Source organism: Typopeltis vanoorti, chromosome 26 (genome assembly GCF_054136105.1).
Source record: "Typopeltis vanoorti isolate ZY-2024b chromosome 26, IOZ_Tvanoo_1.0, whole genome shotgun sequence".
In the NCBI taxonomy this organism is placed as follows: Eukaryota; Metazoa; Arthropoda; class Arachnida; order Uropygi; family Thelyphonidae; genus Typopeltis; species Typopeltis vanoorti.
The window spans coordinates 13,163,759-13,180,315 of NC_143574.1; the positions used below are offsets into that span (position 1 = coordinate 13,163,759).

Below are 16,557 nucleotides of genomic sequence, written 5' to 3' on the forward strand. Positions count from 1 at the left end.
TTTACCAGATAAACTGCAGCTGCAACCTTTCTTATTATGGACAAACAAAATAAGAAATTATTTTGAACAAACATAATAGGTAGGACAGCCAACATTTGCACCAGGATTATATCTGATTCCACTTGTATGGCTGCTCAGGATTAGCAGATCATGTCCTGGATACCCAGCATAGGATCTGTTGAAAAAAAGCCACCTTACTCCACTGAAGCAAATTCAAGTTTGAGAGGCTTTTCCGTGAATCAGCTGCAGCCCTTACCAACTATCCCAACCCAAACAAATATGGTTGTATCAGACTCCCCCTCATATGGGAAACTCTCATCTGCAGACATTCAGCCCAATGACCAAGAACACTCAACTGAAGCCAATAGGTGGCATAATTGAAGTGTGTCTGTGTGTCTAATACAAGTGTATTAACCCGTGATGATGCCGATTTGACTTCGGTGAAATATAGGATAATAAGTAAATAATTTTATTTATTAAGAAATACGTTGTTAACTTTCTTGAACTGTATACGATGCTAAAGTTTCCCAACTCTTGGGAAATTTAATACAACCATATTTATTAATATTAGGCTGGTTTTTTTAAATGTGCTGCTGATTCTAAAAAAAAGTTTTTTTCAAATTTATATTTATTCTGGTGAAGCATAGGTTTTTTTCTCATTTGATTCTGTGCAAAGGTATCCAAGGCTACCTCTCATATAACTTTAATCAGATGACAGCAATATCTAAAACACAAAGTATAGTGATTTGGTTATGCTCTCTTAAGAACATACATGGAATGCTTAATTATTCTTTCATTGAAAATTTTCATATGTAATAGTCGCAAACAAATTATCAGGACATCAAAAACATTCTGCAAGAGTTAAATGCAAGAAACTTGCATCACACTCATACATTTAGCTTGAATCTACAGGGCAGATACTACAGATTTCTCATGCTATAAATTAGCAAAACAGCAAGTTCTCTTACCCCTCCCCCTCACTGGTCGTACCACTTCCTATACAAAAAACTCTATCCAGTTTAAAACTTCTATTGATAATTTAATGTTAAATAATACAAATATTTTTGTTAGCTTTGATATCACTTCACTCTTCACCAATATTCCCTTAAATGAAACCTTATCCCATAAACAAAGTTCCCCCCTGATATTACTGATTTGTTTTCCTCTGCTATCCATTCTGGCTATTCTCTTGGAAGCACAAAATTTATAAATAGATAGAGGATACGTCCGTGGGTTCCCCCTCTCACCCTCTCTTGCCAATTTTTTTCTGCAATATTTTGAAAAATATGCTCTTGACTCAGCCCCTCTCAAATGTTCTATCTGGTTAAAATATGTAAATGATGTGTTCTCCATTTGACTTCATGGCCAAGACACATTAGACTTTTTCCTTTATTACCTGAATTGTCTTCACCCTAGAATCCAGTTTACCATGGAATAATAGTTTAGCCTTTCTAGACACCTTAGCAACATGCCAATCCAATGGTAACCTGTCCTTTTCAGTATACAGGAAGCCCACCCACACAGGGATTCACACATTCACATACTTTCCAATTACTCATCCCCTTTAAACAATATGGTATCATTAAAACACTGACCAAACAGAGCCATAACCTTCATTCCAATGAATCCACTCTTATAGCAGAACTTAATCACATACATTAAACTTTTATATCTAATGACTACAGCTCTCACAGTATCAAAAAAATAATCAATCCTTTTCCCAATCTTCAACATTTTCTTCAGAAAGATTTTAGTAATGTTATCATTATCCCCTATGTCCAAGGCACTTCAGAAAAATAAGCCAGAGTCTTAAAGAAATACAATCTCTGCACTGCTTTCAAGCCCCACTGAAAGCTTAGCTTCCTACCCTTATAAGTGCTACTAAAGATCTGCTTCCTTCCTTCTCTCTCTCTCTCTCTCTCTCTCTCTGTGTGCGTGTGCGTGTGTGTGTGTGGAGTATATTATTATTATTAACATTTGACCTCCATGGAGGCAGAGACTCATCGTGAGATGTACATGCTATTGCACGCAATACTCATCCAACTGTGCCTTAACTGAATCAATGTGTCTACACCAACAATGCACTCAGGTAATGCATTCCACTCACTAACCACTCTTCATGCAAAGAACCTAATCTTCACTCCTTTCTGCACACCCTCCTTATACAGTTTCCAGCAATGAATTCTTATTCTACCCCTCCTCTCTCCAATTCTATGAAAAATCTCCATGTCGACACAATAACTACCCCTGACAAGCTTATATGTCTTAATCATATCTCCCTTCATCCTCCTATTTGCAAGGCTCTGCAATCTACATTCTCTCAATCTGTCCTCATACTCCACATTCCAAAGACCACTGACTGCCTTTGTGAATCTTCTCTGGACCCCTTCAAACGTATCCTTGTCACAATGAAAACCAGGTGACCAAGCCTGTGCACAATAATCCACAACAGGCCTGATCAAGGCCTTATACAATGGTATCATAACCTATTTCTGCATGTCAGGGTCCTCTGCATCACTGCCATTATCCAATGTGATGAGATGAGAGATCTAGGAGTAATGGTGGACAAGGACCTGAAATTCAGGGGCCACACTGAACAAGTTGTGAAGACAACTTGTGCAATGTGGCCACTGAATTTCAGGTCCACCATTAATTCTAGATCACTCATCTCCTCTACTTCCATTAAAGTTTCCCCACCAATACTTTGCATCCTATCGTCACTTACCAAATCTCAAAACCTTACACTTTTCGATATTGAACTAATCATTCTACTTACCTGCCCATTCAAGCAATGTATTCAAGTTCTCTTATAAGGCCATAACATCTGCTTGACTCTACATTGCTCTCCCCAGTTTTGCATCATCTGCAAACAGCTGCATATCACTAGTTAAACCCATCCCAATATCATTAACATACAAATTGAACAACAATGGCCCCAAAACTGACCCCTGTGGCACACCACTAAAGGCACACCTTTCTCTTTTGGGATACTGCACCCCATACACAACTTTCTGATACCTATCCAAACAGCCAGTCACTGATCCAACTTAGGAGTCTATTATCCAATCCCATCTGTTTCAATTTATATAAGAGCTTGTCATGTGGTTCTCACCAATTCTCTCTCTCTCTCTCTGGTACCTTCACCACAACTCCAGATATACGGATCGGCCTATGATTTGAAACTACAGCCTAATAACCACCTTTAAGCAGTGGAACAATTTAACCCTCCATCCACTCCCTTGGAATCTGTGTTGTTGTAAGACTTTTATTAAACAGGCATGCCAATGCTACAGCCAATTCCCTGGAACATTCCCTTAAGATGCATGATGATATGTCATCAAATCCTATTGACTTATTGATATCAATCTTAGTTATTTCCTCAAATATGTCCTGCTCCCCCACAATTAAGCCATTCCCTCCTATGTCCTCCACACTTATCATGATTCCACCCTGATCAAGATGAAACACACTTATAAATTGATCACTGAATTCATCAATAATGCCTTCTGCAGCTGTTACCATTCTGCCACCTTCATCTTAGCATGATCATTCTTCCTTCTACTTGCCACATATCTAAAAACTCTAGGGTTTTTCTTTGCCTGATTTGCCAACTTCTGCTCATACTCTACTTTTGTTTTTCTTACTAACCGAGTCATTTTCTTGGCTTATTTTTTATACTCTTCATGTGACTAATTATTACTCCATATTATTCACCTTGTACTTCCTCCAAAGTACAGTACTTTATTTTTTCAGATTTCATGCTTAAGTTCCACACTCATCCATTTTGCACCTACCTCATTCAGCTTTTTGGCCTTCGGAATACATTCACACACTGATGCTGTTATGTATTTCTTTGTCAGTTCCCATGCAGCATTTATTTCCTTACCGCTCAACTCTTCGTTGCATGTTACAGCTCCAAGCTGTCTCCTAAGCTTGGAGCTGTTGTCATAATCAAGCCTTATAATTCCAAATATATCCTTTCCTCACAAAAATCTGCACACGACTAGCCGCAACACAGGTGATTACTTCATGATCATTTTCACCAACTGGAGGAAAGTGTGAAACCCCCTCTCACAATCACATCCTCTGATGAAATGATTCGATCTAGAACTCTCGATTCTTGCGTGCCCTCCTTTACGTGCTGCCTGAGATAATTATCTCTCAAGAACTCTAGAAATTCATTTTCCTTATTCCCAAATGTACCTGTTCATTCCAATATATACCACCATAATGAAAATCACCCATAATAATTATCCTTCCTTTGTTTACTAATTCAAGTTGTTCATACATTTCTTCATCGCCACCGTCCACATTCCCAGACCTATAACAACATCCAACTAAATATATCTTCCTTTCAACCTCCACATTACACCACACTGCCTCATAACCATTGCCACTATTTCCCCCTTTCATATCTACCTTATGTGGACTTAATTCCCCTTATCATCAGCAGCCCTCCTCCCTTCTTGCCCTTTCTATCCTCGTGAAAAATAATGTATCCTTCCATTTCTATTCCCGTTACAATATCATCTTCGTTCAACCATGTTTCACTTATTCCAATGATTTTCGGGCGAATAAACTCAATCACTGAAACCATTTGATCCCCCTTATTTCTGATACTCCTGACATTTGTAAATAAACACAGCAGTTCATTTTTATGTCTATAGCCAGTCCTATCCAATCCATGTGTTGATTGTGATTTCCCCACCACACCTACCCAGTCACCTTTATCACACTTACAACATATGTCTGCTCAGTCTCAACTTCCCCACCCACACTGCAACATACTCCATCTTCACACACATTCACTGCCACTTTCAACATCCACTCTCCCTATGCCATGTCTCCCTGTCCACCGAGCTCCCTCCGTTTCCCTGTTCCTCTGCTCTCTCTCTCTCTCTCACTACTACTACTACTGTTTCCACTGCCAAACACTTCTGTCTCTTCAGTACCATTATTCTGATTTTTCCTTTCATCTCTTTCTTCTGATCTCTTGCACACATCACACACTGTACTTTCATCTAGCAACACTTTCTCCAGTACACTCACTCCAAAACCATTTAAATGCAACCCAACCTAAGGGAAGAATGAAATTATACAGGTGTGAACCTGTATAATTTCATTCTTCCCTCAAACACATGCCCTACACCCATGAACTTCACTCCCTTCCTGTGATAAGTTCCAGGGTGCCAGTAACATCATAGTAAGCACTAATACTGCATACCATTCATGATTTTAGCTCTCTGTTGCAACTCATCATCGTGATATATAAAGTGTCCTGTTCCTGCATGTTGGTCTACTATGGAGAGCAGGGAAACCTCTCCTAGCCCACAAGCTGATTCATCTGAATTTGCAGTTGTAATTGCCAGAAATAGTGTTTGTCCTTAGGTTTTGGACACCAGTGTATATGTACACTACTACCAATAATTGTTCAGACATCCCTGTTATTTGAAGTAATGAAACATTATGTTTCTTAATAACATAAAAAACCAGTGTACAGATAGTAGGAAACAGTATTTCATCAAAGCAGTTGAATACAGGTAGTATGACAACACGACGTGAACTCAGTGACTTCGAGAGAGGTGTCATCATTGGCTGTCACACTGGCGGCATATCCATATGTGCCATTGCCGCTCAACTGGAGCATCCAAAATCAAAAGTTGGCGATGCGAATGAAGATGCTCTGGCACCACTAGTGCAAGAAACACCCAGAGCAGCCGCCAAAAATGACTGACAGGAACAGGAGGGTGTTAAAATGGGTGGCATGCAAACACCGGCTACAATCAGCACAGACCACCTGTGATAAGTTCCAGAGTGCCAGTAACACCATAGTGAGCACTAATACTGTACAAAAAGAACTCCATTTACTGGGTTTCCACAGAAGAGCAGCAGCAAGCCAAATATCACAACAATGAACAAGGTGGCTGATCTGGCCTGTGCAAAGAGCGTGTGAACTGCACAATTGACCAGTGGAAAATGGTACTCTGGAGCGATGAATCAAGGTTCACCTGTTCCCAGTCTGATGGCAGGGTGTGGTGAACGTACTAATTGTAAATTGCTAAAATGCAGTGGTTAAATTCTAAACGAATAAGTTCCAGGGCCCGTACAAAATAACCAATTGTATTTACCTTTGAATGCTATCTGGGGTAGCTCCAAACCTACCTGTCCCTTTCATCATGAGTTCATAATCAGGCAACTGTTGATATTGACTTTATATATACACATTCAAAATTGTAAATAATTGTTGAATAATAACACAATAATGTAGGCATAGTTACTGTAAAGGAAGAAAAGTTACAAAAAAACAGAAACATGTTCCTACAAAATACCCAATTGTATTTACCTTTGAATGCGATCCACTGGTCGAGTGACCAACAAGTCAGCAAATCTTTCTTTTCTTTAAGCGTATTAATATTATTGCATTGCATATTATTGCATATTGCATGGGAATTCTGTGTTTTGAGAATTTGTTACAGACCTCTTTCTCTTCAGAAACTACACACAAACTGTCATTACAAATCCATTTTGTATTATCACTGTCATCCGAGTTATTTTTCCGCCGTTTAAAGAAGGTACCAATGTACTTATCCATAGTCGAAATACCATACTTACTTGAATATAACTCGCAGCTCTGATTTTACTTTTCAAAAAAAGAAATTAAACATGAAAAAAGCTGAAATACGTTCACGTCAGGTGACAGTAACTAGCTGGCAGCAGTAAACAACATGCACTCCCCAACAGCCACTATACTGCACAAGGCAAGAAAAACAAGTAATTTTATTATGTCAGTGAATAAGGTATGAGCAGTCTGTGTAATACATTTCTCAAAAAATTGTGCAATTAGAGACAACTGGGATAAAAATGACACTAATTAATTAATCACATGTCCCTTCAAAACTATGCTGTATAGACTCAAGCAAAACCATATGTTGCACCCGAAAACACAGTATTGTACGCTCATACTTCAGAGAACCTAGTCTGCAATTTGCCAAGAATAGCCAATTCATGCTGAAGGGGAGAAAGAAATAAAGGATGTACAAATTGGTCACTACCAAGCGAAATCATGTACTTTATATATAAATTTTCCAACTGTTGTACAAGCAAAATAGTTACCACTTTAAGAACTAGAATTTTCATAAAAGGAAAGCTAATTTTCTGACGTATAATAATAAACACTCATCCCACGAAACGCATTGATTACCCTAATATCGGAATGGATTCTCCTTCTTCTGACATGAGCAGAAGTGTTGAAGGGTCTCGTATCCATGGGCGTACAGCATCTAACTAAAAACTATTGTTATTAATTAGATGTGTGTGAGTTTGCCTGCCCCAAAGCAGCAATAAAATTCAACCAAACGTGTTAAAATTCGTAAACGTATTAAAACTAAGAAATATATATATATATATAGTGAATGTTGTTATGGCAGTTTCACGTATGGAATTCAGATGAAGAGAGTTAGCATTTCAACTCAATTGTCAGCTATGCTTTTATCTTTCAGTCAAATGATCTTTTGTTAATACCACACTAATCATATGTACATCTTAATAACCTGCCATTGCTATCTGTTTCATGTTAGGCTTAATTACTAAAGGAGAAAAGTCACAAAACAGAAAAATGTTCCGGGTCCAGTGCATAAAAAAGTTCTGGGACTGGGGCCCCAGAGACCCCCGACTGAATTTAACCACAGCTAAAATGTCCAGACAATTATTGGTAGGTAGTGTATATATTTGTAATATATATATAAAGATATTATCTTTATATAAAAATATATATATATATATATAAGATATTGTCTTTATCTTTTATGCATTATTATAAAAAAATAAGATGTATTCATTTATATCTCTTACTAACCTTTTGTATATAATTTGAGTTTATGCTGAACAGATGTTATAGCACCTAAAACAGATAACCTATTGACACGGCTTTTAATATTAGAAGCAGTACCAAATTCATCAGAAAGCATCTTTGATACACGGGAAATTTGATCCTTGGGAGGTATAATCAATGATATCATGCTTGTTCCATTGCTAAAATTAAAATAAATAAAGAATTAATATATAATATAGTATATAAAAAATGATATTTTATTGATGAAAGAAAGGATGGTATAAAAAGCAATATTGTAATTTGGCTCATATAGTATAATATGAGCACATGGTACATTAGTACCATGTATAAGTTTACAATCGTCTGTGAATGATATTGACATAAAAAAAGAAGAAATTATATTTTTTTTTCATCTCCATTGCGCCTAAACATATGTAAGCATGAGAAAGAACAGTTGCAAAACTTGCTTCCAACAACATAACAGGAGACTGTACACATCTTCCATGTCTACCAGAAATCAGATGGATTATATTATTATTATTATTATCAACACCCGACCTCCATGGAGTCAGAGACTCATCATGGGAGGTACTCACTATTGCATACAATGCTCATCCAACTGCGTCATAAAATGATTCAATGTGTCCACATCCACAACACACTCAGGCAATGCATTCCACTCAGAAACCACCCTCCATGCAAAGAACCTGCTTCTCACTCCTTTGCTCATGCCCTCTTTATAGAGTTTCCAGCAATGGCCTCTTGTTCTACTTCCCTCTCCAATTCTATGAAAAATCTCTTCCATGTCTACCTGATAACAACCCCTGACCAGTTTATATGTCTCAATCATATCCTCCCTCTTCCTCCTATTCACGAGGCTCTGCAACTTACATTCTCTCAATCTGTCCTCATACTCCACATTCCAAAGACCACTGACTACCTTTGTGAATCTTCTCTGTACCCTTTCCAACATATCCTCATCACCATGAAAACCCAGTGACCAAACCTGTGCACAATAATCCATATGAGGCCTGATCAAGGCCTTATAAAATGGAATCATAACCTCTCTATTTCTGCATGTTAGGGTTCTCCGCATCATTGCCATTATTCGATGTGATGTCTTCACAACTTGTGAAATGTGGCCCCTGAATTTCACATCTTGTCCACAATCACTCCTAGATCTCTCATCTCCTCTACTTCCATTAAAGTTTCCCCACCAAGTGTGTACGTTGCATCCCATCGTTGCTTACCAAATCTCAAAACCTTACACTAGGCAACATTGAACTGATTGTTCCACTTACCTGCCCATTCGTGCAATCTATTCAAGTCCTCTTGTAAGGCATTAACATCAGTCTGATTGTGCATTGCTCTCCCCAGTTTTGCATCATCTGCAAACAGCTGGAATCACTAGTTAAACCCAACCCAATATCATCAACATACAAATTGAACAACAATGGCTCCAAAACTGACCCCTGTGGCACACCACCAGTGACCTTTCTCTTTTGAGATACTGCAACCCCATATACAACTTTCTGATACCTATCTGACAGCCAGTCACTGATCCAACACAGAAGTCTATTATCCAATCCCATCTGTTTCAATTTATTTAAGAGCCTCTCATGTGGCAGTCTATCAAAAGTCTTTGCAAAATCCAAGTACACCACTGTTTATGCATCTCCTTTGTCCAAGGTATTTGTCACCTTGTTATAGTACATAAGTAAGTTAGTGAAACATGATCTCCCCTTGACAAACCCATGCTGATAACCACAGAGAATACTGCTGTTATCAACCCATTTCTGTATCCTACTTTTCACCAATCTCTCCAGGACCTTCACCACAACTCCAGATATACAGACCAGTCTATAATTTGAAGCTACAGCCTTATCGCCACCTTTATGCAGTGGAACAATTTTACCCTCCTTCCATTCCCTTGGAACCTGTGCTGTTGCAAAACTCTTGTTAAATAGGCATTGTTGTTGGCAGTAGGTGGAGAAGTGCTATCCAAGCAGCTAAAACACTACCTGGTGCAAACTGTGGGACAGATCATGAATTATTAATAGCTGAAGTAAAATTGAAATTAAGGGCTAAGAAAAAAACAAAAGGACAGTATCAGATTTGATTTAGATCCTATAATTAAGCATTTAAATTAGAAGTCGGTAAGAAATTAAAAAGTTTGCAGAAGACAGGAAGAGAATTAAAACAACTGTGGGAAGAAATAAAATGTACAGTCATAGAAGCAGCAAAGAATACTCTTAATAAAGCAACAAGAAAGAAAGATTGTAAATGGTTGTGAGAAGAAGCTATTCAAATAGCAGTGGAAAGAAGAAAAATGAAACTTCACAGAAACAAAAAAAGGGTTAGACAACAGATTTCCAAAGACAGGCTAGGAAAGATAAGGAAAAACATCTAAACAAAAGGTGCAAGGAAATTGAAGAAAGCAATATCATGGGTAGAACAAGAGATCTGCTTAGAAAAATAAATGATGTTACAGGGAAGTTTATCCCTATATTTGGAGTTGTAAAAAGTAATTCAGGTAAATGTCTGGTGGAAGAAGAAGCAGTGAAAAAAAATATGGAAAGAGTATGTACAGGATTTGTACAAGAAAGAAAATACTATTGAAGGAGAATATGTTGAGGAACCCATGATAATGAAAAGTGAAGTGATATCAGCAATGGAACAACTGCCAAAAGGAAAAACTCCAGGAGCTGATGGTGTGTCAGTGGAATTATTGAGAGCAGCTGGGGATGAAGTAGTCAATATATTGACTGAAATTTGTCAACAGGTTTGGAAGAAAATATACTGGCTTAGAGATTGGAAAATCATCCCAATCCCAAAAAAAATCAAATGCCAGAGATTGCAATAATTATAGAACCATTACTTTAATTTCATTCAAGTAAAGTTATGCTGAAAGTGATACAGCAAAGGTTGAAGCCATATGTGAATAAAGAAATGCCACAAGAACAGGCAGGCTTTAGGAGAGGTAGAGGAACAAGAGACCAAATAGCAAACATGAGATGGATTATGGAAAGAACATTAGAATTTCAGAAGGAAGTATTCATTTGTTTTATTGATTATAAGAAAGCTTTTGACTGCGTGGATCACAACAGACTGTGGACTGTAATGAGATCAATGAGAATACCTGAACATCAAATCTTCTTGATAAGAGAGCTGTATGAAAACCAAGAAGCTTCAGTAGTGGAGAAATAGACAGTGTTTGAGTGGAAAAAGGGGTGCAGCAGGGTTGTATACTGTCACCCCTACATTTTTAATATTATAGTGAATATGTTATGGGAATGGCTGACTTAGACAAAGATCCCTCTGGAATTAAGATTGGTGGCAGGAAAATAAATCATTTAAGATATGCAAATAATACAACCCTCATAGCAGAAACTAAGGAAAATCTGAAGCAGTTGATTCTATTGGCTAAGACAGAAGGTAACAAAGCCGGACTTAGTTTAAACATCAGCAAAACAAAAGTGATGGCTTCTAGCAATTTAAAACTATTAAGAATTTATAATAGAGGGAGATAAAATAGAAAGCGTTGAAAGTTGTGATTTACTGGGGTCCAGAATCAGAAATGATGGTAAATGTGAAGATGAAATTAAAAGGATAGTGATGGGGGGGGGGGGGAACTATGTTAAACCTGTAGAAAGGCTTATACGTTGGTAATACATGATTATTAAATTATTTAAGGAATTTGCAACGTATACTGGAATATTAATTAAAAGAAACTTTAATGAATACTTCCTATATTTTGGCAATGTCACATCGCCATCTTCATGGGAACATACAAATATGACATGTGCACACAGGAACTACAAAACCAGTACAGCCACTCTGGGCTTGCAGACCATGCTCTGGATACCCACCACAGAATACATTGGAAGAAAGCCAAAGTAATACACCACAGCAAGTTCAAGTACGAAACACTATTCATAGAATCAGTCAGCTCTAAAAAACGTTCCAAACCTCAACAAATTTGGGTACATCAGACTGCCCCAAATTTACTTACATCATGAGAACATCAGCCCAACGGCCAAGACAACCCAATATAGCCTGCTAGGGGGCACCATTAGGATTTTAGGAACAAGAGTAGTTTCTTATCTTCTGCCTCATTTTCTTTTTGTAGTTCCTGCGTGCACATGTCATATTTGTATGTTCCTATGAAGATGGTGTCGTGACGTTCTATTTTCATGTTATGTTCTAAATCCGCCATCTTGCTAAAAGTCACTTTCATAAAATAAAGGAAAACTAATTGCAAATTAATCACTGATCTAAGGGTAGAGAAATTTCTATTATACTGCGCCACTCTATCCTTAGATAAGTCTATATGAATTAGTAAGATTAATTCAAAATTAGTTAGCAGTCTTTTCACTCATTCAGGCCGATGGTATTTATTTTCTTTCCTTCTGGGATTCCCGCTAGATCCGAATTTTTGTGAACGGTGCAGTAAAAAGAAATTCAGGCAAACACAATATTTAAATTAACAAACAAAACATTTAATATATGGTTATATAACAAAATACATGTATTCCACTTTTAAATATGATAACTCAGTCAAGCTAGTACATCAGGTCAAGTCATTCACAATAAATCAATCTTTCAAACTTTCACATACAATTTCACAGTTTCAGAATCACAAAGTTCCTATACTCAACTTATTACAATAGAAATTCTTATTTAAACAGTTTCCTTGTGTCTCTCAGCTACACTCTACGATTAACTCATAACAGGCACTAACCACGGTAGATATCATTTCAATGTCTATAGTTTCAACTCTCAGCCTCGATGGTAAGCTACAGTTAATGTTACAAACAGCGCAACGGAACTAATACTTAAATCTTCATACACTGAAATAAACTAATGTGACTGTCCTTACCAGAAATAATCTTCAGTACTTCCAATATTTTGTGAGCACACTTTCAATTTGTATTTATCATACTTGCGAAACACATTTATAAAAATTCTCCAAGGTTATAACTAAGCCTTATTAATCGCGCTTCAAAACTCCAGATAAAAACTATAAGGTACATTAATTATTCTTATTTTTCATTCATCAACTAGTTTAACTCCGTACAATTCCTTTTTTCGTAGTATAGAAATAAGTCGTAATTGTAGACTGACTGGATTTATTCAGAATTCTTCTTTGAATGTCCAGTTCTCTAATTATCCGATTACGGCAATAATTTCCTTTATTACTACGGCTGACTTTGCTTTCAGCCAACTATAAGATTCACTTATGGAAAAAATATCTACTCAATTCTTCCCTAAGAACCTTTTAATTACATCTACTTCTTTAGTTTACTTCCTTGCTACCTTATAGTTCCAATGTTCCGTTCCGACCCTCACTTACAACTACGTATCTATTTTCTCTCTTCTCCACAAACGCTCCCTTCACACGCGCCCGTTTATTTTCACGCGTCTCCATGACAACCGATAGACGTAAACATTCTCGCGAATGTTACATTACGCTATACAACTACATTGAGTTATTACATAACGTTAACTTTCATGAAAAGAATAAATAGAATATTTGCATTCCAATAAATGCGTAGTTAAATTACAAATATAAGATTTTATAACATTGACATAACAATAAATAAAAACGCTTAATAATATTTAATACAGAATCTATTTACCATTAACACATTTCTTGATTAAGCAATTAAATATTTGACATAATTAAGGTAGTTATATGATATTAATTTATAATATATGTTATTTACGTCAAATAATATTTACAAATATAATTCTTGTGACGGAAAGTCATGTTGGATTCTGAATCAAACAACATTTATTCTATTTTCTACATAATTAGAATCCAACAAAGGCTTACTCTTCCTTTGAAAAATTTTTCCTTACAGAAAAATTTTTCACTCTAAACCTTTAGGTGGTGGAATCAGATTTCTACTACTCCTTTTTTTTTTTTTTTGTCTTAGGTTATACCTTGTTTGGATGAAACTCCGTCCTGTGTTTTCTACAACGCATGTACTATCTTCTACAACTTCTCGGTCTTTACTTAGATTCTTACTGTCATTACATTTGACTGTAGTATAACTTCTATTTTGGTGACTGATTCTTCTGGTTTTCCTTCTGTAATTATTTAAGTCCTTATAATTGTCTCCTCTTCTCATATTCTTAGTTCTGATATGCAAAGCTGATATCTCAGTAAAATTAATCTCAGCTGGTAACTGATTCTCAGTACAAATCTCTTGCTCAGAATCAGATACTTGAAGTTTTGATGTCAAGTCAGTGTCAAGTTGAATAACAGGCTGATTAAGTATAGTAGAGCTTAAATCAGTATTTTTCACAGCTTGTTTGTTTATAGATGATTGCATCTTATCAGGTTGTTCTTCTTGATTAGGCACACAAAATCTTCTTGTTAGTTGCCTTGTTCCTGTGCACTCAGAGTTATTGTTTTTTTTAACACGTATTCTTCTATTCAATATGGATATTTGACCTGTGGAAAAGTCACAAGAGAAGTGATGCTTCTCCATAAAATTTGTTCCTAATATTATGTGAGCATTTAAGCTAGGAGAGAAAGGGACTATCAATAGATCTTGATATACACAGAGGTTGATGTCAGGTATATAAATTTGTGCACGAACTTTTTCATATGCTGTAGATCTCGAATTAGAAAGAGTGGAAATTCTTACAGGTCTCCATAAATTGGTGACATCCTTCCATAATCTATCTTTTAACTTTAGGAAATAATGCTTACTGATGATTGAGGCATTACAACCTGTGTCAAATAGAATGTTACAATTATGACCTTTGACACATCCTGTAACCTTCATCATTAACTCTCTTGATCTAGGGAAATTTTGAGCTTTATTATATGTTCTGTTAGAAATATGTCCAAAATTAGAGTTTCTTCTGCTGTTAGAGTAGTTTCTTTTATTAAAGTAGCAATTCCTAGCGATGTGACCAATCTTGTTGCAATTAAAACATTTGGGAGGATCTCCATCATCTCTGAGAAATTTTCTCCTTGTCTGAGCTTGAGGATCAATGGGAATTTTCTGTCGAACATTCTCCAGGGCTTCCACTACTCTATCCAATTTAGCCAATATTGGTTTATTTTGCTTCTCAACCTCCAGTTTGACTACTTTGCTAACATGTTCTGCTGTGGGATTGAAGTTCTCTTGAAATCCCATAGTTATTTCTGTCAGTTTTTTTATTACTTCATCTAATTTATCCTTCATTGGCTGTTGCAACCTTTCTACTTCCTGGTGAACAATGTCTTGTACTTCCTTGAATAATTTCTTGTTGGTTTGTTCTTTTGTGTCGGACATACAGTTTTGATCAATAGGATTCTCTCTAATGATTTTCCTGTCATCTTCTTTCTTTCTATTCTCTTCTGAGGATTTATTCACTCCTATGGAACAATCAGTTGTTTCTACTATGTTTGCATGGCCAATATTAGATGAAAGGCAAAGGTCTCCAATCATCTGTTCCTTTTCCTTGACAGCTATAAGACATTCCTCTAGTGAGGCTATCTTCTTCTTATAGGCTGTCTCCCTCAGTTCTTGTCTGACACCTTGTCTAAATTGTTGATAAACTGCCCAATCCAAATGAGGTTTGTCTTCACTGGATACATTTAAACTTTCAGAGAGAGTTAGTAATCGATTGTAGAAGTCACCAACACATTCTTTGTCCTTTTGTATAATCCTCTGTAGCTTCCACAAATTTGGTCCAACACTCCTCCGTTTACAAAACTGAGATAGCAAGACTTCCTTAAACTTCTTGTATTCAAATGTTTCCTTAAGTACAGGAGATGAAAAAAAAATATGTCTTAGCTTTACCAATTAGTTTGTTTCTAAGTAATACCAACAACTGAAAGTCTGTCCAACCTGCTGTTTCTCTGAGTTTCTCAACATAAGTAAAAAAAAATAATACATCATCAGAGTCTTCTCCTGAAAATTGGGGAATTACTTGTTGGGGATTCATACTTCTAAAAAATTCACTGTCTTCCATCTCTGAATTGGAAGTAACAGCCATAGTGAAAATTGCAGTATTAATTCAAATAATATAATCCTTTAATTTCAAAAAAAACTTTATCTTTGCCTGATTTCTGATTACAACCAGTTCATTGTGATTTATTCAATTTACTTTCTAAATTTTCAGGGAGCAATTCCACAATTATTACTACCAAGTTAAATTAAATCTGTTAATCTACAGCTGTTAAATTACTTTCTATCAATTAAATCACATCCTGTCGACTGTGCCATTTGTCGTGACGTTCTATTTTCATGTTATGTTCTAAATCCGCCATCTTGCTAAAAGTCACTTTCATAAAATAAAGGAAAACTAATTGCAAATTAATCACTGATCTAAGGGTAGAGAAATTTCTATTATACTGCGCCACTCTATCCTTAGATAAGTCTATATGAATTAGTAAGATTAATTCAAAATTAGTTAGCAGTCTTTTCACTCATTCAGGCCGATGGTATTTATTTTCTTTCCTTCTGGGATTCCCGCTAGATCCGAATTTTTGTGAACGGTGCAGTAAAAAGAAATTCAGGCAAACACAATATTTAAATTAACAAACAAAACATTTAATATATGGTTATATAACAAAATACATGTATTCCACTTTTAAATATGATAACTCAGTCAAGCTAGTACATCAGGTCAAGTCATTCACAATAAATCAATCTTTCAAACTTTCACATACAATTTCACAGTTTCAGAATCACAAAGTTCCTATACTCAACTTATTACAATAG

General features: G+C 36.3%; 1 protein-coding gene across 2 annotated transcripts in view; it reads right to left on the minus strand.

Moving 5' to 3' along the window:
• LOC150092338 (eukaryotic peptide chain release factor subunit 1-like) overlaps positions 1-16,557 on the minus strand; it is a 166,482-nt gene that overhangs the window by 104,102 nt on the left and 45,823 nt on the right. For both annotated transcript variants that reach the window (XM_090415156.1, XM_090415155.1), the window contains exon 4: positions 7,856-8,031. In XM_090415156.1, coding sequence (XP_090271282.1) covers positions 7,856-8,031 — 176 coding nt within the window. The remainder of the gene's footprint in view (positions 1-7,855; positions 8,032-16,557) is intronic.